General features: G+C 36.2%; 1 protein-coding gene across 1 annotated transcript in view; it reads left to right on the top strand.

Moving 5' to 3' along the window:
• The window catches only part of VPS13D (vacuolar protein sorting 13 homolog D (S. cerevisiae)), a 103750-nt gene that overhangs the window by 20842 nt on the left and 60089 nt on the right, over positions 1-22819 (top strand). The window contains 21 exon segments of the mRNA XM_009881076.1: positions 765-947; positions 3540-3759; positions 4243-4453; positions 4585-4756; positions 6117-6229; positions 6788-6997; positions 8969-9234; positions 9410-9543; positions 10486-10641; positions 11226-11451; positions 12277-12351; positions 13085-13291; positions 13771-13860; positions 14872-15012; positions 16277-16399; positions 17044-17118; positions 19494-19599; positions 19952-20104; positions 20742-20877; positions 21881-21928; positions 22690-22819. The exon segment at positions 22690-22819 is cut by the window's right edge and continues 3 nt beyond it. Of these exon segments, the coding sequence (XP_009879378.1) occupies positions 765-947; positions 3540-3759; positions 4243-4453; positions 4585-4756; positions 6117-6229; positions 6788-6997; positions 8969-9234; positions 9410-9543; positions 10486-10641; positions 11226-11451; positions 12277-12351; positions 13085-13291; positions 13771-13860; positions 14872-15012; positions 16277-16399; positions 17044-17118; positions 19494-19599; positions 19952-20104; positions 20742-20877; positions 21881-21928; positions 22690-22819 (3175 nt within the window).

Raw genomic sequence — 22819 nt, 5'->3', positions numbered from 1 at the left:
GATACAGGTGTTTTACTGTCTTTGAGCCCTGTTTGTCCAGCATCACAAAGATTTTATCTTGCTTTTTTCTCCACTGTTCACCAGGTAGTTAGAATACCTGAATAAGGAGAACCAAGTGAGAAGTCCTTCTGGTCTACTCAGGTGTATGTCTTTGATTAAGTGGGATGGCTGGTAGTCTGAGAAAATCAGATGCTGAACTTCTGCACGATAGATTATATAAATAATCGTGACAGTCATAGCCTATTTTGTACAAAACCTAGTGTGGGAGTGATTAATACAGTTAATAGTAATAGGCTTGTTTAAAAAGTTGCTTCTCATAATTGGAAGAAAGACAGTTTATACTTGCATTTATTAAAATGCTGCATTGTGCATCAGTTAGGAGGTTTGAATCTGATTTTAAAATGTGTCCTAAATAATGTTTTTTTCTTTTTGTAAATATTTTTTCTTAAGTAATCTTTTCATTAAGTAGTAGTGTCTGTTACGCTTCTTTTAGTTCAGTGGGGACAATATGCTTCACTCCCTGTTGCTGCACCAGTTGCTGCACCAGTTGCACAGGTGTATGCTCTTTGCAATCATAGTCCTTTTTTTAACTAGCCTTTATTCTGTGCCTAATACAAGAGTTTGATTGCTCTTTTTTTGTATAAAATTTTATATCTTAATTTTGAAAATCAAGGAATAGTGTTCCTGAATTCAGTACTAATCAGTGTTAAATAATCACCCACTTTCTGTATTATTTGTTTTTAATGAATTTTTGCTCTTCCCAGGTAAGAGATAAGGCACAGCGAGCTTCCAGAGTTCTTCTTGATATTGAGGCTGGTGCTCCTGTTCTGCTTATACCTGAAAGCTCGAAGTCTAATAGTCTTATTGTAGCTAATCTTGGAAAACTGAAAGTCAAGAACAGATTTCTGTTTGCAGGCATGCCAGGGACTTTTTCATTAAAGAACAAGGTAAGAACATTACTCCTTAATTTAGCAGCTTGTGGTTTTTCTAGTTCTTGTGCATTTTATTTCTGTATCAAAATGGTAAATTATTCTTACATTTTACTTTATATACCCAGTTTGTACTACTAGTAGTGAAACAGTCCATGGCAGTGTGCTGGGTACTCTTCTGGATCTGGCCTGCTGCTGATTATACCCAGCTGCTCCCTTCTGTGCCTGCACCAGGGCTTCCTTTCTGAGACCGTCAGGGCAGAGGGGAGACTGTCCTGGGGACCTCGCTAGAACTGGCCTCGTTAGGAAGTGGGACCCAGCTGGGTGTACACCTGAACGTGGGAGCATAACGGGCTTTCAGCTAACCCTGTGTGTTAGCTGCTTCAACTCCTTGCCAAACAAAATTTCAACAGTGTGAGCAGCAGAAAATAGAGATCTGTATTGGCTGAGAGTTGCTTTTCTTTTTCTTTTCTTTTTTTAATTCCTTTAATGAAACTGAGTGTGTAGTTGCTTTCATTCGGTGAAACCTAATGAAAGGTTTCCAGTGAATGCTTGAACCTACGGCTAGGTGCAGGACAGGATAGTTGGTGTTGCTGTTGAGAGATGCAACCAGGAAATTTGGGGTAAGGAAGATCTATCTCAGATGGCTTTCTATATCTAACCTATGGGACAAAATAGGTAGTTTTTCTGGGAACCCCCTAATGCCATATTAAAGGGGAGCAGAAATTAGGTGGACTATATTGCTACAGCAGTTTTGTGGCACGTCTGTCACCTCCATCTGATTTATATCTACCAGTGTCTTTACTGTAAGGAAATATTGGACTGTAATGCTGAGTTGTCTTCTGTGCTGTAGTGTGCAGATGTATTTAAAGGTTTGTAAGTGGTAGATTCCTAAATTAATGTTAGAAGTTAAGGCATGTGTGCATAGTAATTTTATTTCAGCTTAAAAATAGTGTGTTATGTAGCACTGTAGGAATTGGGGTTTGGAAATGGGATTGGGTGGGGGCTTGGGGTTTTTGTTCGTTTTGGTTTTTTTTTTTTCATTTTTTTATCTGTCCTATGTTTATTTTTGAGGATCTGATTTTACAAGGCAATGCATACAAGGATCCAGTTTTATTTGAGGTATTTCACATCTTTATAGTAGTGTTCAGGTGCTTCTTATTCATTAAAAAAAAGGAAATTTTCTTGTGGAACTTAGCACTTTAAAAGTTCCTTTTTACATTAAAAATAATATTTCTCTTCTAAAGACTTTGCTGAACTCTAAGAATTGGATTTAATTTGTGGTGGTGTGCTCTTTGTGCATGTCTGAGGAGCTATTAATTTGGGTTTATTGCATAAACTCATAGATTTATGGATGATGTGATGATTTTTCTTTGCATGTACTTTTCAGTCTTGTCTTTATACTATAAAGTTAAATGTTAATGTCTTCAAAATTTTAATGTTAAAATCCTTGATCATGGTTGCAATTAATTTTTCCAATGAATAATATTTAAAAACCACGTAAGGCAAATAATAATTAAAACCAGAAAGGCAAGTTTATGGGTAAGGATTATAGGTTGACATCAGGAGCTGGATACAGAAAGGTAGGAAATGATAGTAACAATACTGCAGTCATGGGTAATGTGAGCGATCTCAGGGTAAGGGGCAAGTGGAGCACCAGAGACAGGTGATTATCTGCCAGGGCATGTGAAGCTCAGTAAAATTGAAACATGAGGTTAATAAATTTAAAGCAGGACAGACTAAATGAACCCTGAAATTGGCTTCAGAGTATAAAAGTAGTGTGTAAGCCTATTCCCCCTAGGCATACCTTTTTTGGGAGAATAAATTTCTAATGTTGATGTGACTATTCGACTAGCAAACTATACCTGTTGCAGGTTTTTGATGCTAGACAGCATCATGAAGGTGGAAAAGCTCGTAAGATTTCCACTGGATATGTGGTGATGGGGAAATGTCTAGTACATCAGTATAAGTGAGCTTTTCTTTTTTCACGTTGGGGATTTTAACAACGAGGGTAGGGATTTATTCTATCTTAAACTTAGCTACTGCATAAAAATTTTGGGACACGTTTTGGTATGATGACTGAAGTATTTAAAGTGCATAAAATAACTTCACATATAGAAGTGTTTGTTCAGATATTCTGATGAATATTAAGTTGCCGACATGATCTTGCAGAAATCACGGCACATGTGTTCATCATCTGAAGATGTTCTGAAAAACACACTTCAATATTTAACAGTCTTTATTCTACAGAAATGCTTGGTATCTTGACAGTCTTACCCCTCTATTTTGTATTAATTTCATTTACATGGGGGGTTTTGTTCATTTTGTGCAAAATCTGCTGGTTTTGAATTAATTTCTTATTGAAAAGATTTCACAGCTTTTTTGAAAATGTTGCTGAAATGAACTGTTTTTAAAAGAAAATGTTTTAATCTGCTGTCAAGGTTATAGGAAAAGAGTTTGGCCATCTTTTTACAGTAAAAGATACTGGCATTCAAATAAAATATTTAGTTTTTTGACAGAAATTTGTTGCAGCTTGAACCTTCGTGTATCAGTTACTTAGAATTTAAACTGCAAATCTATTGTTAATTACAGAATTACTTTCATTAGCAGGATTCAGTTCAATTTTCATCTCCTTCGGGAACCCCAAAACATAGTATGAAGAAAACAACAAGTGCTGAAGAATCTAAAGGAGTGATGGAAGGATTGTTCATGAAAAAATCATCAGGAACAAACATTTCTAGGCTGAAGAGCGAGCCTATGCTGAATACACTGAGTAAGCAACAAGGGCAGCAATCAAAGCTACCTGTTGTAGCAAACCCTGACAGCCCAGGTATGTCATAAATGATAAAAATCCCATAGAGCTCTTCTTTTTCCTTGGACAATAATGCAGTGCAATTTTGCTTGTATCTTATGTGACACTGAAAAAGTAAGGCTCTGGGCCTAAAGACTGTAGGTTTATAAAGAAGGGACTTCGTAGTTTAATGGTTGTTTTTTGCAGCTTAAAGGATTAGGGAATTATAGTTCAGGTTCTGGATGAACAATCCTGCAATTTGGGCATGTTCTGAGATGCATATTGCAGACATGTAAGAAGTATAGTTGAACTGTTAAGAGTTTACATGTACCTGTGAATGAACTTGATGTCTGGTAGTTAGATATTGATGAATGTTAATAAAAAATTAAAAAAAAAAAAAAAGCCAAAAACAAACAGAGTAACTTCCAGGAGAAACTACATTTCTTTTTAAAGTTAGTTGCATTAGTTTTGTACAGATTCTTTTTTAAATTTCTTAATATGTTGTCTTCTGTGCACTTGCAGAGGATCACATCTGCCTCTTAGACTGCATTGTGGTTGATCTGCAGGACATGGACATATTTGCTGCAGAAAGATACCGGAGAGAGTATTCAAAGGTTGTGGAAGATACAAGTGCGGACTTGAGCTTTCCATCCTACTTCGTGAGGCAGACAGGGGGAAGCCTATTAACAGAACCTTTCAGACTGAAGTTACAAGTAGAGAGAAACTTAGACAAGTGAGTTTAAACAGGATCACTTTACGCCGTCAGTCTAAATTCGGTGTTTAGATGCCCTTTATTGTATCTTAAAAGTATTGCCTGCTGTGTTATAGCACCTTGAAATACTGAGGTTTTTTCCTTTGTTGTAGAGAGCTAAGTCATGCGGTTGCAGACATATCAATACATGGCAATCTGTCATCAGTGCATTGCTCACTGGATTTGAATAAGTATAAACTGATACGTGGACTGCTGGAGAACAACCTCGGGGAGCCGATAGAAGAGTTCATGCGGCCTTATGATTTGCAGGATCCAAGAATTCATGTAAGAGGAACTATATGCAGTTAAAATTCTGTCTTGAAATGTCTGGGGGTTTTGCTGATTAGGCTAAATACCTGTTATTTTCTTGTAGTTTACTAGGTGAAGTGGTAGATTAAAAAAAAAAAAAAAAAGGAAAGAAAATCTAGGTAGACAAACTGCGAAGGAACATTTTTGTCTGCAGATGCTCCTGTGAATTCAGGTTTGTCTCGGCAATACTGTTACCCTTTCAGGTGTTCCTTGCTCTTATGATTGCTTCATGTTTCTGAGATTCTAATCTTCAGAAGAGATTGTGTGAGGAACAGTCATCATTTCTTGTATTTGTTAGTTTGGTTTAGTTCTGCTTAAATATATTGGTGGGAAAAAAAGTTTACCAATCTATGAAAACTGTACTTTTCTTCTTTTCTGAAGTGTTTAAGCTGAGCTGCTATTGCAGTATATTACTGGTATGTTAACAAGATGAGGATTTTTCCATTTGAATGGGGCTTTTTGTAGGGACTCAAAGGTTATCCTGTAATCACGTGCAGGGTGATGATTCCTTTCCCATGGTGTCTATGACCTTCCTAAAGACTTATGAGATTGTGGAATGTGTATTACTTTGTGTTAAAAGCCCTCTTTTTGTCCTATAAATCTGAAAGAAGAATTTCAGTAATAAAAGCTTTACAGCAGAGCTGAGCTTTTTTTTTTTGAGCAGGTTCTCAAGTATCGCCTATTTGGCTGTTGTCGAATACTCTCCTTTCAGGAAAAGTGTGGACAGCATCTGGAAATAATCAATACTTACCCTTGTTACTGGGAAGGGAAGCTGTTGAACAACATGTTTCCTCTTGATCTTGTGGGGCTTCTAGGCATTGTCTATGTTACATGACTGTAATCTTTGCTTAAGAAGCAAATATGTGACCGCAGGAGGGGGAAGAATTGCTAGGAAGCGTCTAGGATTCTCTTTTAGAGGGGAAAGAATAGGTAAAGTTCTCCCAGCATAAGCATGCTCTTCATGTCAGGCTTTTCACTTAAAGCTTTAAAAAACCCAAGTTTTAGAAACTACAAATCTGATTTAATAATAGAAGGTATCTGAAACATTTTGAAAGAATTGTTGGCTGTTTGGTTTTTTTGTGGGGGAATGATGACGGGGACGTTTTGTTTAATAAAGAAGCTATAGAACAGTAGTGTGAAAATGGATTAATAGACATTTTTCAAGTTGAACACTACACTTGTGAAATGTATCTTTTCCCCAGCAATGGTTAATGAAACTCTTTGAAGGAGAAAGACACTACAGCTGTTTGCATTTGTCTGAAATAACAAAATTTAATTCAGGAATGAAAGTTAAACAGATGCTCTTAGAAAGAATGTTGGTGTTTTCCACTTTCAGACAGTTTTGAGTGGAGAAGTGTATACTTCTATGTCGTTCCTCATTGACATGGTTAATGTGAGTCTGGAACTGATGGATCCAAAAGGAAAAGATGGCAACAGCTCTTTAGCCAGGTATGAGTTTTCTTTTGTTACTGAGTACCTTATCCTAAATCCTATGCTCATCTGAGAGATTATAGGACAGGAACTAACATAATACATGGAATTATGGTTTAATAATGTGGTGAAATAGAATTTCTTAATTGGAGTCCAAATTGAGAATTTCAGCTGATCTGAAAGATGAACGGGAATGACGCTGTTCAAAAGATAACATCTGTGTCTTTCAAGTTGTCCTTATAATCACAGTTCAGTTGACAATCAGTTGACTTGCCCAAGACAAATGGTATTCTAATTAAGAAAATGTTGAGAGGTAATATTAAAAAAATTAGATTTCTGCTATGTTGTTTTGGGCTTTTTTAATCCAGAAGATTCTATATTGGTGGAAAATATTATTACATACAGTATAGATCTATTTTCTGTCTCAGTGACATGAGATGTCATTACAGTTGTTTTAGAAAATACGTAAATGAAAGATAGCAGCGGTATACCATGCGTACTTTTAAAAGAAGTGACTTCTAGAATAAATGAGCTACAAAACTCTTAAATGTATTGGTTTACTTTTTATTTTCCTAGGTTTGATTTTAAGAAATCCAAGTTGCTTTTTGAAAGCTCTTCAAATGGAACAAAGTCTGTAAATTTGGTCTCTCATTCCATGATGGCATTTGACACACGTTATGCTGGACAGAAATCTACTGCAGGCACGCCAAATGTGTTCAATTGCATCTTTCAGTCGTCAAAGAATACTAGTAGTCCAGGAGCAATCCAGATTGAACTGCACTTCAGGTTGGTAATTCTGGGATTGACTTGTTTGTTTGTTTTCAATAATGACATAATCAGGATTGTCTTGTTTTTAGTACAGCTGTTATTACTGTAGATAAACTTGCTGGCACTGTATTTAAATCCAAAGAGATTTTTGGGGTGGTCAGTGGTATTTGATAGATTGAAATCTGCATTTATTAATTAACTGAAGGTTGCTGGATTTTTATTTTTTTCCCTCATTGCAATAAAAAAAATTAGGTTTGAATATGTAATGTATCAGATGAAGTTCTGGACTATTAAGATTAGTAGTGCTTAAAGCTTGATAAGTCTGGCCTGTCACTTGTATAAAACCATATTGCAGAATTTTTACTGTAAGTTGTGCAAAAGCTGTTTTCCAGTAGGTGTCACACTTGCCTTTCTGAGAGAATCAGATAAATACAGAAATGGCATTTTTTTGAAAAAACAATTTGTGTCTTCTCTTCTGTATTCTACCCTGTTTGGTTTTCCTTATCCAAATTTCTTGGAATGCTTAAAGGCATCACAGTGGATATCTGTTTTGTTCTAATTTAATATTGAAAACAGGAATATAAATTATAATGTCAGTATTTACCTGTATCAGCATGGTCTTTTGTTGAGGGATATTAACTAACAAAACGGGGTGAAGTGAGATGACTAGAGATGTTGCTTTCATTTTTGATTAGGCTCACTGACGAAACTCAGCTTTCTAACACGTTTATAAGTATGATACCTTCTGAAGCATGAGTAATGTAGAAAAAAGCTGTGGACTCTTTTAGTCCAATAGAAAATCTTGAAGATGTTTGTTCATGAAAAACCAAACTGAGAGAAATTTGTTGTATAGGTTTGGATAATGCATGATGGTTTTAAGTACTTTATAAGTTTGTGTTCAGAAAGACACAAAGATTTTGATTTGAATAAAACTAAAATGCCATGGGATTCCAAAAAAAAAACCCAAAACCAAAATGGTTTTCATGTAACTGTTGATCCAGTATCAACTAACCAGGTGGGTGGTTAGTTTGCACGGTATAGCCTGGTCTGGTTTATGAGTGATAGTTTCAGGAATTTTTTTCCCAACTGTTGTGCTTTTAAATTCTAGCCACATAAGCATGTGTTACGTTTTTACTGGTGAGAGCATCCTTGGCACTAGATGTAAGCTTTTGCGGAGCTCAGTGATAGTGTTATACTGGCTCGTGCCTTTTGGAAATATCCTGGAGAGCCAGGGAGGGTTAAAGGCTTTTACTATTGGAGGCAGTGCAGGCAGGCTGCTTCTCACAAAGGAATTACAGTTCTTTAGAGATTTTGTAGTTCAGAATGTGTTGGATATAAAATTGTTTCATGGTATTTAAGCGCTTAGATTATTTTCCAGTTAGCATGACCAAATATAATTGGTATTCCAGATCATGAAGCCAAACACTTTTCTCCCTCCTAGCCAGATACTCAAAATGTGATGCTAAAAGTTCAGTAAGGCTAGCATTTTTTCTGAATGACAAAGCAGCTTCCTGTGCTGCAAAATGCTGTCAGGGTGTGAGAGGAAACACATTGTATGTCTAATCTTTTGGAGGGATATGGAGCCAGGTCTGAATTTCACACGCCGTACGTTAGGTTTGATACCGAACAGATGTAATAAAAAGAGCAGTTTTAAAATTTGAGACTTTGCAAAATAATATTGATAATGTAAATGTATTAAAGGAGCTTTTATAAGTTAATTTGTTACATAGTTTTTCAATTCATCTTTTGTATCATTACAGCTTAGAATTCATGCAGTGAAGATCTGTTGAGTTTCTGTGGGTAGAGCAACTTGATGAATTTCAATCTGTTTAAATATATATATGTATTTTAAAGGCCAGACACTCTGTAAACTGAGTGTATCCCTGTAAAGTTCCATATGGTTCTTACTTGCTAGATGCTGCTAGTTTTCTGCATCATTTTAAATATATGCAAGATGTAAAGTTCATATGTATACTTCTCTCTTGAAAGGTCTACTAAGGATTCCTCCAGTTTCACAGTTGTTCTCAACAATCTTCGTGTGTTTCTAATATTTGACTGGCTGTTACTTGTTCATGAGTTTTTATATACTCCCGGAGATACCAAAAAGCGGGAAAATCAACTTTCTTCCCGGCAACGCACTTATAGCAGTGAAGCAACTGTAGTTCCAAAAACAGTGAAAAGTGGAGTAGTTACAAAACGTTCATCGTCACATGTGTCTGCAGAAAAACAACTGGAAGTTAAGGTTAATGTGACAGGTAAATGTATTCTTCTCTGGTGCTTTTTTAGGAGGTTTTCTGATTAAAAGCCATGTTATGCTAGTGGAAAAAAAAGGTCCTTTAGAGGATGGAAAATCAAGAAACCTGCTACAAACGCTTAAAACACTTAATGGTGTTTCTAATTGCCCTGTTTATTATCTGTTGTTTTGTTAAGGAACTGAATTTGTGGTCGTTGAAGACATGTCTTGTTTCGATACCAATGCAATTATTTTGAAGGGGACTACTGTTCTCACTTACAAGCCCAAGCTGTTAGATCGTCCTTTCTCTGGTAGTTTGTTTGGCATCGAGGTAAGAAGAACTAAATTTGCTTTTGTAAAACATCTAAAATTAGAGGAGCTTGTGAAGATACTTCACCACAAATATATATACAACAGGAGTAGTCCACAGATGATTTTTGTCGTTTGTTCGTTCCTCATGAAATGCTCTCTTTCTACAGCAGTTTTAAGAACGATTTTATGTTGTTTCTGTTAAGACATTGAAACACTTGACTATATAATCTCAAAATACTACTAGTTACGAATCTAGCTTCCAGCCGTACACTGGCAGATTAATTGGAAGCTGAGGAGTGACTGGGTAGACAGAAGCCCACGTGGTCAGCAAAGGCCTGCAAGTTGTAACCATAACTGACTTGAGGTGAACAAGCAATATCATGCCATGGGAATATGCGAGTAGGGATCTTTTGTGAGTAGGAATTTTGAGTATGCGAAGTGATCCTTGCATCCTATTCAGCAGAGTAGGAGCACAGCTGGAGTGCTGTGGCCAGCCTTGGGGACACAGAGCTGAAGAAGCTCAGAATGATTGAGAGGAGAGCAAGAAGAACACTCAGAATTGAGGGGTACATGATATATTGGGAAAGTTTAAAAGAACTTGCTTAGAGGAAGAGGCTGTGCAGAGATGCAGTAAATCCTAAATGGTTATTGCAGACCAAAGAACAAAGTGTTTTCCCTATCTGTGACAGGAGGAGTAGAGGAGTTAAGCTTAGCAGTAAAGGGAGTATTTAGTTGCGTATCAGAATCTCTTTTCCTGAACTTACAGCATAGCTGGGCCCTGAAATAAATTGTCTGGAAAGATTTTGGAATCTCTGCTGTCTTAAAGTTTACAAAGGAATTGTCTGTAGAGAACAGTTTGGCTATAGTTCATGTTTTGTGATAGTCAGTTGTTGATGTTGAGGTCTTGCTAGGCCTGTTCTCTTGGTTCCTAATTTTTTTTAATCCATTTTTTAATTTTTAGGTTTTTTCATGTCGGTTAGGAAATGAGCAAGAGACTGCACTGTCAATTATTGATCCAGTACAAATTCAGATGGAGCTTGTTGGGAATGCTTCCTACCCAAGTGGTTCAGGACTGTTGGACGCTTTCAATAGCGAGGATTTTCCTCCTATTCTAGAGGTACTATTAAAGACCTGAATAAAACTGCATGCAATAGAGAATAATAGATCATGATCTGACACGGATTTTTTTTATGCCCAAGGATTCAGTAGAATACTTTCAAATGCATAAAAAAAAATAAGATAAATTTTTCCTGAAGTGGAAAAGGCAAAGAAACAAGCATGCAGAAAATGCTCTTAGTGGTAATGGAGTGATTTATGGGATATATTACAGAGATTCATAGTGGGGAAAAAATGGACTGATAATGTAGGCATGTTAGAATGTTACTAATACAGAAGATTAACCTTTTTCTTTGTTATCTCATTGTTAGTGTTTATTAGAGGGGAAGTCTATTTAGAGACTTCTTTTTACCATTATACCAAAAGAAAACTTTTATTTCCCTGATATATACTTTTAATGGTTTTGGTTGTTAGTAAATAATAAGTTTGCTAAATTTATTACTGGAGCTTTAAAATAAGGTGGGCATCAGATTTTAATGTTAAATTTTGTCTTCGTTTGGGAAAAGCTTTGTTAAATATCCCAAGTTTACAAGAAAAATATGTAGAAAAGGGTAAGTGAATCTTATTTTTTAATTTTTCATTTAGATTCAGTTGCAAGCACTGGATATCAGACTGTCCTACAACGATGTTCAACTGTTCTTGGCAATTGCGAAGTCAATTCCTCAACAGACTAGTGCAGCTATGCCTGACCCAACTGTATCGACTGCTGAAAATACTGCTAGTCCTTCCGGTTTAGCACTGGCGAATGAGACTTCCTCCTTTACGCAAGAAAAGAGAGATATATCCAAACGTGTGTTGGATCCTGTTCTTGGTACGTTTTTAGCTGTTGGAGTAAAGCCATTTTTTATATCTAAAGGAGGTGTCTGCACTGTGAAGTTAGACATCTGTTGGTGTCTTCATCGTGTAAAACCCTTTATTGATTTGAATTATCTGATGATAGCATTATACTGATGATACTATAAAAATAAGTAGATTTTTTTTTTTTCTGCTTGTAGTATGACAGTGGGTTGTTTTCTAGTAAGTTTTATTTAGCATAGCTTGTTGTTGTAGACTGTCATGATGCAGTACTTCTTAGGTATCAAACTTTTAAAGTGAGAGATGGGCCACCTCTTCAAACTCATTAAACTGACAGTGAATTGGAAACCCTAGTAATTACTAGTTGTCCCTTCATGTCTAGCAATCTTTTTGTTTTGGTGACGTTGCTTTTTTACAAACGAAAAATAGTGCGTGGTCAGAACCACTGCCTGACAATAATGAGGGAATACACACTAGTGAAAAAGGCTTTCTTCTCTGCTGCTGCACTTGAGAGCCATGGGGGGAGTTCAAAGCGAATAAGTAATTGTGTTATGAATGAAGAGTTGTTCACAAAAATTTTTAGTCCAAACTGAAATTCATGGAGTACATTGACTGCCTGTAGGAGAATGAAAATAACCCATATATTCTAGAATGTAGACATTATGGGGGTTTGGTTTGGGTTTTTTTTTTTCTTTTTGTAAAAGCAGTGCTGAATCATATGCTCCTTCTCCGGTTGCAATCTTAAACAAATAAAACCCCACTTTTCATATATCTTAATTTTAGAAATGAAAACAATTAAAAACTGTCAAGGATTTATGATTGGTTAACTGTTCAATTACAGAGGTACAGCTGGCTCGCCTCCAGGAGTTGGGATTCGGTATGGAAGATTGTCGTAAAGCTCTTTTGTTCTGCCAAGGTAACCTCAAATATTCTTAGTTGGCATTGCAGATTGTTCATATTACATAACTTGCAATTAGGCAAAAACTTCCAGACTGTAAGGTAGCCGATGCACAGGCAGTATTTCCATCTCTTCTTGACTTTGGCTCTGTGTTGGCCTATCATCTTAGAGGATTCTCATTTTTCTGTTCTGCCAGTGTGTAGAACCCACCCCCCAAAGATTGTTCTTACCTTTTGGAATGTTTTATGTGGAGTGTTTGAGTATATTTTTGTTTGGGGGTTTAGGTTGTGTTTGGTGTTTTCCTTTTATGGTATACCTATTTTTTGCTATTATTCCATCTCTTTCTCTTTAGGGCACGTGTTTTCATCTCTCCCTTTCTGAACTATGTATTTTACCTACTTCTACATGCAATACATGAAAAGAAGATGAAACTTTAACACAAGTGATTCTTTTTCTTTGGCACTGTCGTGTTTCCCACCTTATTTATAGGCATTCATACTATTGATATAGATTTATATTGTGGTGCCACTTGTTTTGGAAACTTCAAAACACATTTCTTATTCTTAGAAAATACCAATGTATTTATAATCTCCTATTTAGGGTATTAAATAGAACACATTCAAGGAACTGTTGGTGTCTTGCTATACTTCTTAAGAGAGAGGGAATTAGTTTGCTTCCATATGTTTTTTAAATAAGCACATTTCATTGAGAAAGTAGATGATGATTTATTGGTTGTTTGGTTTTATCTCAGGTGACTTAAAAAAAGCAGCAAGTTGGTTATTTAAGCATGCTGAACCTTTGAAATCAGTTTCCCGGACCTCTTCTGGTCGAGATAGCCAGGGGATTGTGCCTTTTCAGTTCATCTCTGGTGTAGAAATAAAAGCAGAAAGTATATGCATTTGCTTTATTGATGACTGCATGGACTGTGATGTTCCCCTTGCTGAGTTAACCTTTTCAGGTAACTGTCTTGTTTTGCTAAGTGAGTTGCATAAAATTACTGTCAGTTTGTGTGTCTGTTCAGCACCATGCTCTAGTTTCTTAAGACTTCTGAAATTTCAACTAACAGTGTTGTGGTGGTGGTGGTTGTTGTGTGGGGGTTTGGATTTTTTGGGGTTCTTTTTGTTGGTTTGTTTTAAATTTCTATTTGTTTGTTTAAACTTTTGTTTTCAAGAAGATTACAGTATTTGTAGGATTAAGATTCTGTTTCCCCTTTATGCATCACATAGCAAATGGAATCTGTCCCGAGCAGAACCCTGGGGAGGCTCCGTGTTGTAAAGCATGGCTGTCTCTAAATGTTATTTGAAAAGTATTATGATATGTTTTTTATACCATTTCAATTTAAAGACAAGACAAAACCTTCCATTGCTTACTTAACAGTTTGTGAAATCAGGAAACTTGTTTGTTTTACATTAGTATAACATTCTGGGTTTTTTTCAGGTTTGAATTTTCTCCAACATTTGAGAGCCAACCCTGAAGGCTACGCTCGTTTTACCCTCTCTGGAGATTATTATAATCGTGAGCTTTCAGGTGAAACACTCGGGCTTGTTTTTTTCTTTATTTAAGTTTAGGAAAACAGCCTTGCCTACTACAGTAGCCTGAAATTCACCCAATGTGAAATGCATATAAGGGAATGTGAAAGATTGACGCTTGTGATCGTGTGTGTGTGAGAGAGAACATGTGATCTGAGACAAGATAGCCTAACTTGATAGGGACGGATTTGGAAAGTAGAGAGATGCTGATATGAAAGTTGCACTGAAGTTTTCAAATGTAATGGCATAAAGGGGTTATCCAAGAACACGGCAGTTACGTAATAGTTTCTCTCTGTATTCAGTTGTCTTTTTTAGTACTCAGTGGTTTTGATGCATTCAGTTAGTTACAGGAAGGAAATGTGCGTTGAGAGTAGGTGATTAGGCTGAAGACAATGTATTAACATCAGAAGACCATCATAATTTATATTTTTGGTATAAAAAAACAAGTTGTGCTTCAATACAGGTCAGACACTGACAAAAGAAATAATCTAGTTGTGTTTTTTCTCTGAGTTGAGAAACTGAATCTTCTGTTATAAAATTGGTGACAACAACCTCAGGAAATATCTCTCAATAATAAAGTAGTTTTTTAAAAAAAAAAATGTAGGGTGCTTTTTTTTTAAATAGCTTTTAGACCTTTGTCTTTTGTGATACTGAATAGTAGGCCCCTTAAGTATAATTGTGTGAAAATAATTTTCAAAACTGTTTCAGAGAACTTAGTTCCAGCTAACTTCAATATGAAGATGTAATTGCCTTCTAATGCTTTCCTTGGAATTAAGATATTTCTGCAAGACCCTACATACAGTGTACACTAGTTCCAATCGAGGAGTTGGAGCAACTTTGTATTAGCTAGTATATTAAACCTGTAGGCTTACAAGTTCATCTTGAATGCAGATTGAAAGTAAAGGATCTCATTGTTAAAGTTACGTTATTAAATACTTAGGTATGTAAACAGCATTCCAATGTGGCCTTCGAATGTGTAATACATGTGACGTTTTCTATTTGTTCTCAGGCTGGGAGCCATTTATTGAGCCATGGCCATGTTCAGTTTCTTGGCAACAACAAGCTGCGAGCCGCCTCCACCCCTCCCGACTGAAGCTGGAAGTAAAGGCTGAACACCGTTTGGATATAAACATTACCTCTGTCTTCATAGGTATGTAGGGGTATTCCCTGGGAGCATCACTGTACAGTCTAATTTTCACTACTGAAAATGACAGACACTTCTAATTGAGTCCTGCTGGTGTCCCAGGGATGGAGGGAGGGAGATTTGGCACAAGTCCCTACATACTTCACATGATATTGTACACAGGTGTGCATTTAGGCAGCCTGCATTTTATCAGATATTGTAAAAGTGTAAAGACGTGAGCTACATATTTTAGAGGTTAGTAGGAATTCTTTCTCTGGCCATATGAATTCTATCAAATTCATACGCTATTTGAAATTTATTTTTAATCAGAAACAGGCTTTCATCTAAAGCTTTCCATCCTTTACAACACTTAAAAATACTTTTTTAAGATCATCATTTTTCAGCACATTGACAGGTGTAGTGGGGAGCTACTCATTTCAGTTCTGCAGTCTCTGAAAACGTGAGCTGTCAGTTCCCACCTCAGGAAATAAAAATATTTCGGTCGTCATTAACTCAAACTTCATGTATGCTTCTGTGTTGTGCGACTATGGTTGTGTGCATTTCCTAGAAATATTGTTGCTTATTCTCTATGCAAATCTGAATGATTTAGTGGTCATAATAAAAAAATATAAATGGCTGAGCTTGCAGATGTAACAGACTTGTTACAGTCTGTTAAAGCCTTCCTTGTTCGTTGAGTATTTGTTCCTTTCTCCCGCAAGGCTTGTGGGGTTGGCAGAGAGGAAGCCAAGGTGGGAGGAAAAAACACAAAATCAATGATTCCTAAGAGTTCCCATGATACATTTTAATACTAGTGATAACACGTAGTAACGCTAGTTTATGATTAATACTGTGCCAGAGGACTCCATTGCTGTCTTGATATTTATGCAGGAATGTGCATGTACCTCTTGAAAAGAAAAAAAATAAAATATTAGAAACTGCTTCTAACGTGAATATATTTGAGGTTAATTGCCTCCTGAGGGAGAGCTCTTACATTGCCTCAGGAGTGTCTTAAGAATATGTGTCGTGGTTTAGGCCAATATGGAAATCCATTGAAAGTTAAAAAAAAAAAATCTTAAGAATATAAAAACCTTTGTTTTTGAAGACACTGCTGTGATTTCATGAGCTGCTCTTTGTCTTTAACTTATGTAAGGGGCTTATAGAAAAAGCAGTGAAGTAAAACTTTGGCCATTAAAGTGGAGTAACTTTAGTATTATGAATTTAACAAACTTTTCGATTACTTTGTTTACTGCCATCTTGGAGACATTTACTGTCTATGCTTATATTCCTCTAGAGCAATACACATGTACCAAACAGTCATGGATGGAAGATTACTGTAAACAGGACAAAGAAGTGAATGTAATCAGTTCGGAAGACTGGATGGGTTCTTCGGTGGATCCACCGTGTTTTGGGCAGAGTATGATACTCGTTAATCACACTTTATTTGAAACAGTCCTGATATACAGTCATGTGTCTCATGTATTGCAAACATAAGTATTTGGTCTTCGTAGCATACAATGAATTGTTAGAGATATTTGGCAAAAAAGGCAAAAATGCTATTTTCTGTACAATTGTATTCAATTCTTTAAAAACAAAAACCTTTCTGGCTCCTTAGCTTTGAGTGAGAACTTTGCAGTGCTAGTTCTGCTGCCTTTTTTTGTCACGCTTTCTCAGTTAATGGGTGACTATCCTGTCAAAAATTAAGTAAGAGTGGTGAGCATAGGGTTGGTGCAGTGCAGAGGTGATCTTCTTGTTTCTGTACCCCCAAAGACCTAAATGACTGAGTTTCTGGAAAAAACACTGTTATATTCGTGAAACAGTTCTCTAAGTAATAGCTCTTGATATGTGGCAGGTCTTCTCAGCTTCTTTTCTCCGAGTATTGCTTGTGGCACCAATTTTAGCAATTCAAATGCCGATGTAGTGTAAGCAAATGGGTAGAGACTCATACACGGATTGCATGATGTCAACTGCCTGTATCTTTCCTGATGCACGATGGGAAAGAGTCTGTCTGTATTTGTGTGGCTTTTCTTACCTGCTAACTTTGTCTTTCCTGTCTGCCAGGCCTTCCTCTTGTCTACCTTAGAACTAGGAGCACAGCCAGTTTGACTAACCTAGAGCATCAGATCTATGCTAGAGGTACTGTACAGCAGAGAGAGACAAAAAGGTTTTCTTCTTTGGAAGGCTTTTGTATATGTTGTTTATGTGACTTGCTGGTAGATGGGCATCTGTATTTAAAACAAACAAACAAAAAAAGCCAAACCAAACAATGTTAACAGCTACTTTGCTTTTAAGCTGCTTCACTAAGTATTTATCATGTCTTTCTCTTACCTTCCTCTCTGGGCCCCGCAGGGAAGAAGGGAGAAGTATAACTAATGCTATGTAGGAAGGCACTCTTTTGGAGGAAGGTTATGTGAATTGTTGACTCTTCAGTGTCCTTCTTGTAGAGAGACAGTATAGTGCAATTAAAAATAGCATAATAAAATCACAAGATTTTCTTTTATATTCTAAAAATATCCAACGGTAATGTTCAATATACATACTTATGCTTGATTCGGCATGTGTATTTAGCTACATAAAACTAAGATGCCTTCAGAAGGAACAATCTGTTTTCAATAAGCCTTAGGAAGTAAGGCATTCCTAATAAATACCTTGTTAATTTGCTTGTTTTATATTTGACAATACAGTCTTTGAGCAAAACTATCCAGTTTAAAGTAATATTTTTAAATTTTTGACATTATGGAAGACAGAAAAGCACACTTGATAAATATATTGCCCCTGTAGAAAAGCTGCTGAATGGGAGGACAGAAAGCTTCTGTAAGATTACATACGTGGCCCATTCAGACTGCCTCTTAGAAACATTTTCTCTGAGTGGTTGCAGACAGATCATAGATGTTTAAAAAAAAAAAAAAAAAAGGGAAAATGATAGAAGGATTTATTTTTCTGAGGTATTTTTCAGGAAGGTTGTTTATGCATGTGAAAAAACATCAAACAAACAACAAAACCTCTTAATATTTATTGCTTGGCCTTTAGTGGGTGTTGCAACTAATTTACTACAAAACACTCCTTGTGACTACTCCTTCAGGCAGTAGTCTCAAAATGCAACTTTTACATTATGTTTTCTTTAGAAAAATAGGCCACAGTCCCAAAATTCTTTTTTAAAAGTCTCAAAAAATAAATTGGCAATAGATTAAATGCCAGACTAAAAGTTCGTTTGGCTTCTGGTCTGTGATTTTGTAGAACCTGGACTAGCCAAAAAATTGTATAAAGTCAAGCTCAGCACTCAAAAGATTGTTTTATTTGCAGTTGGCAAAAATCAGAGTTTTCATTTTCAAGAATTTCATCTTTTTGCCATTTATTTGGAAAGAAGTTTCTCTATAAGCTTTAGAGAGATCAGATCTAAATCTCCACTGACAATGTAAGGTACATAGGAATATGTTGTCATTGATTTGGAGGAAAGTTGCATGCGATCAGTAACTCCTTCAAAAACTTACCTACCCACCCTGTGTTACCCCTTCTTGCATCTCTAAACCCGTGCTTAAGTTATTCTTAGGCACATGTTGCGGTGGGATGAATGGGTCTCAGAACATGAAGTACTTTAGCTTGCTGTCAGCCAGCCTTTGGAGTGACTGCAAAGAAATTAATTTCTGTGTTACCTTTTCTTTAAGCAGCTGGTTTATTGTGTGCGCCTTCTTTCTACTTCACTCATACAAAAAGATATATGTATTTAGGGAGCAGCCATCTAACTTCCTTATTAAGTAAGTTACTGGAATTTGACAAGGGTGTTTTTTCTGTCCAAACACAATAAGTATTTTCACAGATAAGATGTACTACAGTATGGAAAATGAGAGTAACACTTGTGTGCTTGCTCGCTAGTACTGCACACTTGAAAAAAGTCTAATATGATAGATGAAGTTTCTTTTTCTGGGGTTTTGCTGTCCCAGCATTTTAACAAAACCAGATTACCTTTGGTGTTGCATGCAAATTAGTTTTCATACTTTGTTTTAGTAGGCTTTATCCTGCATAGGAAAATATTTCTACTTGTTCAGTCATTGAGGGTAAAAGTCCTCTTTAAAGGGGGTATTGGATAATCTTTTATTTATCACGTTAAATAGAGCATAAATCTTAATTGTGGGTGAATATAGGTTTAATACTTTATGAGCGTTTGGATATACATGAAAAGTTACTGATCATGACTGGGTTTTTAGTTAGGTTTTCTACATGTTCATTATAACTGGAGGCATAGTATTATAGAAGACTTGATATGAAGAAACAAAAGAACATGTAGATTAAGCTCAGTTCCTGGAAGGGTTGATGTAAGTGAAGAGTCTGTACCATTCCTGTAATAGTTACTGACTTTTTAAATGTTTTTAGTAATCTGTTATCCTGTTTCACTGACCTGCTTTTCTTCAGTTAGTGCAGGTTGTGGTTCTCCAACCAGTCTCATCCTACGTTAGCATCTGATGAATGCTTCTCTCCTGAGCGTTTAGACGGATATTTATTCTTTTTTATAGCTGAAATGAAGACTCCAAAACGTAGGCAGCCATTTGTCCCTTTTGCTCTAAGAAATCATACTGGATGCACTCTGTGGTTTGCTACCCTGACTACAACACCTACCCGGTAAGAAGCTGCTGTGGGATCACTTTGGCAATATTTGTCTGGCTTCTCTAACATGTCAGCCAAACCTTATTTTTTTCAGAGCTTTTGTTTTCTTGCAGAGAAACACAGGCACCTTCCAGCCTTTCTTCATTAAGAGCTTTTTTCTTTGACAGTGAGATAGTTTTACTACTAAAAAAAAAGATTTTTTTTTTTTTTTTCAAAAGGCCTAAAGGAATTTGAAAACCGGTCAGGTATATTCATGATGTAGATGTGTTTACTGCAGGACTTCTATAGACTGAGGCAGACTAAAAAGCACTTGTTACTTAAAGTAGTCACTTTGTCAGTTTGTAAAGTGATGTGATTCTCTTCACAGGGCTGCGTTGTCTCACAGTGGGAGTCCAGGTGTTGTTCCCGAGGAAAACGGGACGTTGTTGGATGATGCCCATAATGTCAGTGAATGGCAAGAAGTTATCACTGGGGAAGAGATTCCGTTTGAATTTGAAGCCAGAGGGAAACTCAGGCACAGGTGAAGGGACCAGGCTGTGAGATGTGTTTTGACACACTCGTATATGGAACACATAGGATCATGGTTGTGAGGACACTAGCAGATGTTAAATAAAAAGTGGATTTTTTTTTTTAACTCTCCTGTTAATGTTTTGGCTTTAAATATTTGAAACTCATGTATAGAGTTAAGTTATCAGTTGTCTAGTAAGCAGCATATATTGCTATTAGAGGCAGCCAGTCCTAGATGCAAGTTAGATCATTATGAGCTTTTAGAAAGACTTGGGGGCCTCAATTACAAATCTCATGTACTTTATTCTAAAGGACTCAGGTGGGGCACTGGTTGTTGAGTATAAGTGTTATCAGTGTTAAGACTTAGAAGAATTTGTTAGCAAATACATAGCATGCTTTTACTTTTGATTATATGATATAGTTGTACTTTTGTACGTTCATTAGGGAAGGTGGAACAATTGAACAGATGTAAAATCGGGTCTGTCTTCATCCATGAAATGGAGAAGATCCTGAGACTTTTTTTTTTTTTTTTTAAACACTTCAGTGAGATTCTTTGTTCAGAATCCAGAGGATGTTCTTGGTTGGAAGTGTTTGGCATTTGCTCTGTGTAGTAATGCTTAACAGTAATTGAACTTGATCTAACTTGGCAGGCACACGCATGATCTAAGAATTCATCAGTTGCAAGTGAGAGTAAATGGCTGGGAAGAAGTCAGTCCAGTATCTGTAGACAAAGTTGGAACGTTTTTCCGATATGCTGCACCAGATAAGAACTCATCCTCTTCTACTGTAAGCTCTGATTTTGAATGTTAGTTTTAATGGAATTTATAATTTGAGAGTAATGATGTCTCCAAGATTTTGATCTTAAAGCAGCTGCTGTATGAGACTGTCCTCTTTCCGGTTAGCTTGGATTGGGAGCGTTCGGAGACGCTGGGTTCCTAACTGGCAGTTTTATGCATAACAAAAACACAAACAGAGTGGTCAGCAGTTAGTCTATGCTTAGCAGTCAGAGCTCCCAATGACAGAACTAATATATTAGTGACAGTGTCATGGACTCATGGAGATCGAGCTTTAAATCAGCACAGCATTTCAGCAGCTATTTTTATTTCGTCTGTTGCAGGAATGGTTTTCATGTGTTTAATTTACTTAAAATAAACAACACTGGCAATTTCCTGTAAGCCTGGCGATTGTTGAAATATGTGGCTGCTTAGACAAAATATACTTGTCATGAAGGAAAAATGCAATTGTAACAATCAGCAGGCTGGCAGTTGGTAGTTGAGGCTCAATGATAAAAATGATCTTGTAGATTTCAAAACTAGTTAAGTTTTGAGACTAGCAACTGAAAATTGTTACGCACTGGAGAAATTGGAAGTTGAGATCTTTTTGGTATAAAACAGGATTAGAGTTTAATTTCATGATACTACTGACAAGAGCCAGTAGTTTCTTATTTGAGTCATTTCTGATGTTTTCATATTGAAGTGTAAAAAGCATCCTCTCTCTCTGTAACTTGATTCTTGAAGGAAAAAGGTGCAAATTAATAAGAATTGCTGTAGCTTTTGTCTTTTATTTTAAACAAACCTTCTTCCTTCAGCTTCGTTTCTTTTTAAAGCAGTATTACAAACAGGTTTTGCTAATACAGTTCTGATGTGTTTTTCAAGCTGTATTTAAGATCAGAAACACAAAGGGATGAAAGTATTTAGTTGATTCTTCTGTAGTAATATTCTGTATTACAACTGAGTAATATCTTAAAAGTTGAACAACTTTAACTTTCTTTTGTTTACTTTTCTGCCAGCTTGGAAGCCCAATAAGTAGAACAAATATAATACATCCACAAGTCTATGTGAGTATATATTTTCCTTTTTTTGAGAGCTACTTAAATAAGACTTGCATAATTCTACAAGCAAACAGGCTTTTCCGTCTTTCTAGAACGTTTTCAATAGAAAGGAAACAAAAGTCAAGCAAACAAAATGAACTTTTAAATCAGAGCAAGTATTTGACATGACTTACTATTCCTCACCAATGTAAATGGTTGTTTGAAGAATGGGTCTTAAATTCCACTATGTGGATTCCAGCATGTGAGTCCATATAAAATGTGATTTTCAGGATCAAAGTGGCAATGACTTGTGTAATGTAGGAGAAAAAACACCACAGGCGAAGGGCAGCTAAGAGTGAAGAAAATATGACTATTTTAAGAAAGCTCCACCTTATTTTTAATTTTGATATATAGGAATGATGAGTGACTTAATTATATGAGGCTTGGAAGTCAAACACCATGAATTTTTAAAATAATGTAATAATGAGATAGTGCATAAAATGTTCTTTTAGGATCTGTATTGCCTTTATTTGAACTTGCATAATTTTGAAAAAGATAATGGAGTTATTAGCATTTAGAATTGCTTTTTCATAGTTAATTTTATTGTGCTTTGAGGAGGCGGTACAGGATTATAAATCATTATGAAATTATATATGCCTTAGGTATTGCACGTGGTTGGACTCAGTTGACAGGTTTTTACTCCAGCAGTTAATGCTTCAAAATTGAGGTGTCCCTCTTCTAGATGTAATCATTACCTGAGCTTTTTAATGCTTTTAAATATCTTCCAGTTTTCTTCATTGCCTCCAGTTCGTGTGGTATTTGAAGTTACCATGGAAGGTAGCGCTCGGAAAGTGATAACAGTGCGCTCAGCCTTGATTGTGAAGAACAAGCTGGAAATACCAATGGAACTGAGACTAG

This window comes from Charadrius vociferus, unplaced genomic scaffold, assembly GCF_000708025.1.
Source record: "Charadrius vociferus isolate BGI_N301 unplaced genomic scaffold, ASM70802v2 scaffold663, whole genome shotgun sequence".
Classification (NCBI taxonomy): domain Eukaryota; kingdom Metazoa; phylum Chordata; class Aves; order Charadriiformes; family Charadriidae; genus Charadrius; species Charadrius vociferus.
The sequence above is the reverse complement of the archived record's forward strand: the minus strand, read 5'-3'. Positions and strand labels throughout refer to the sequence as shown.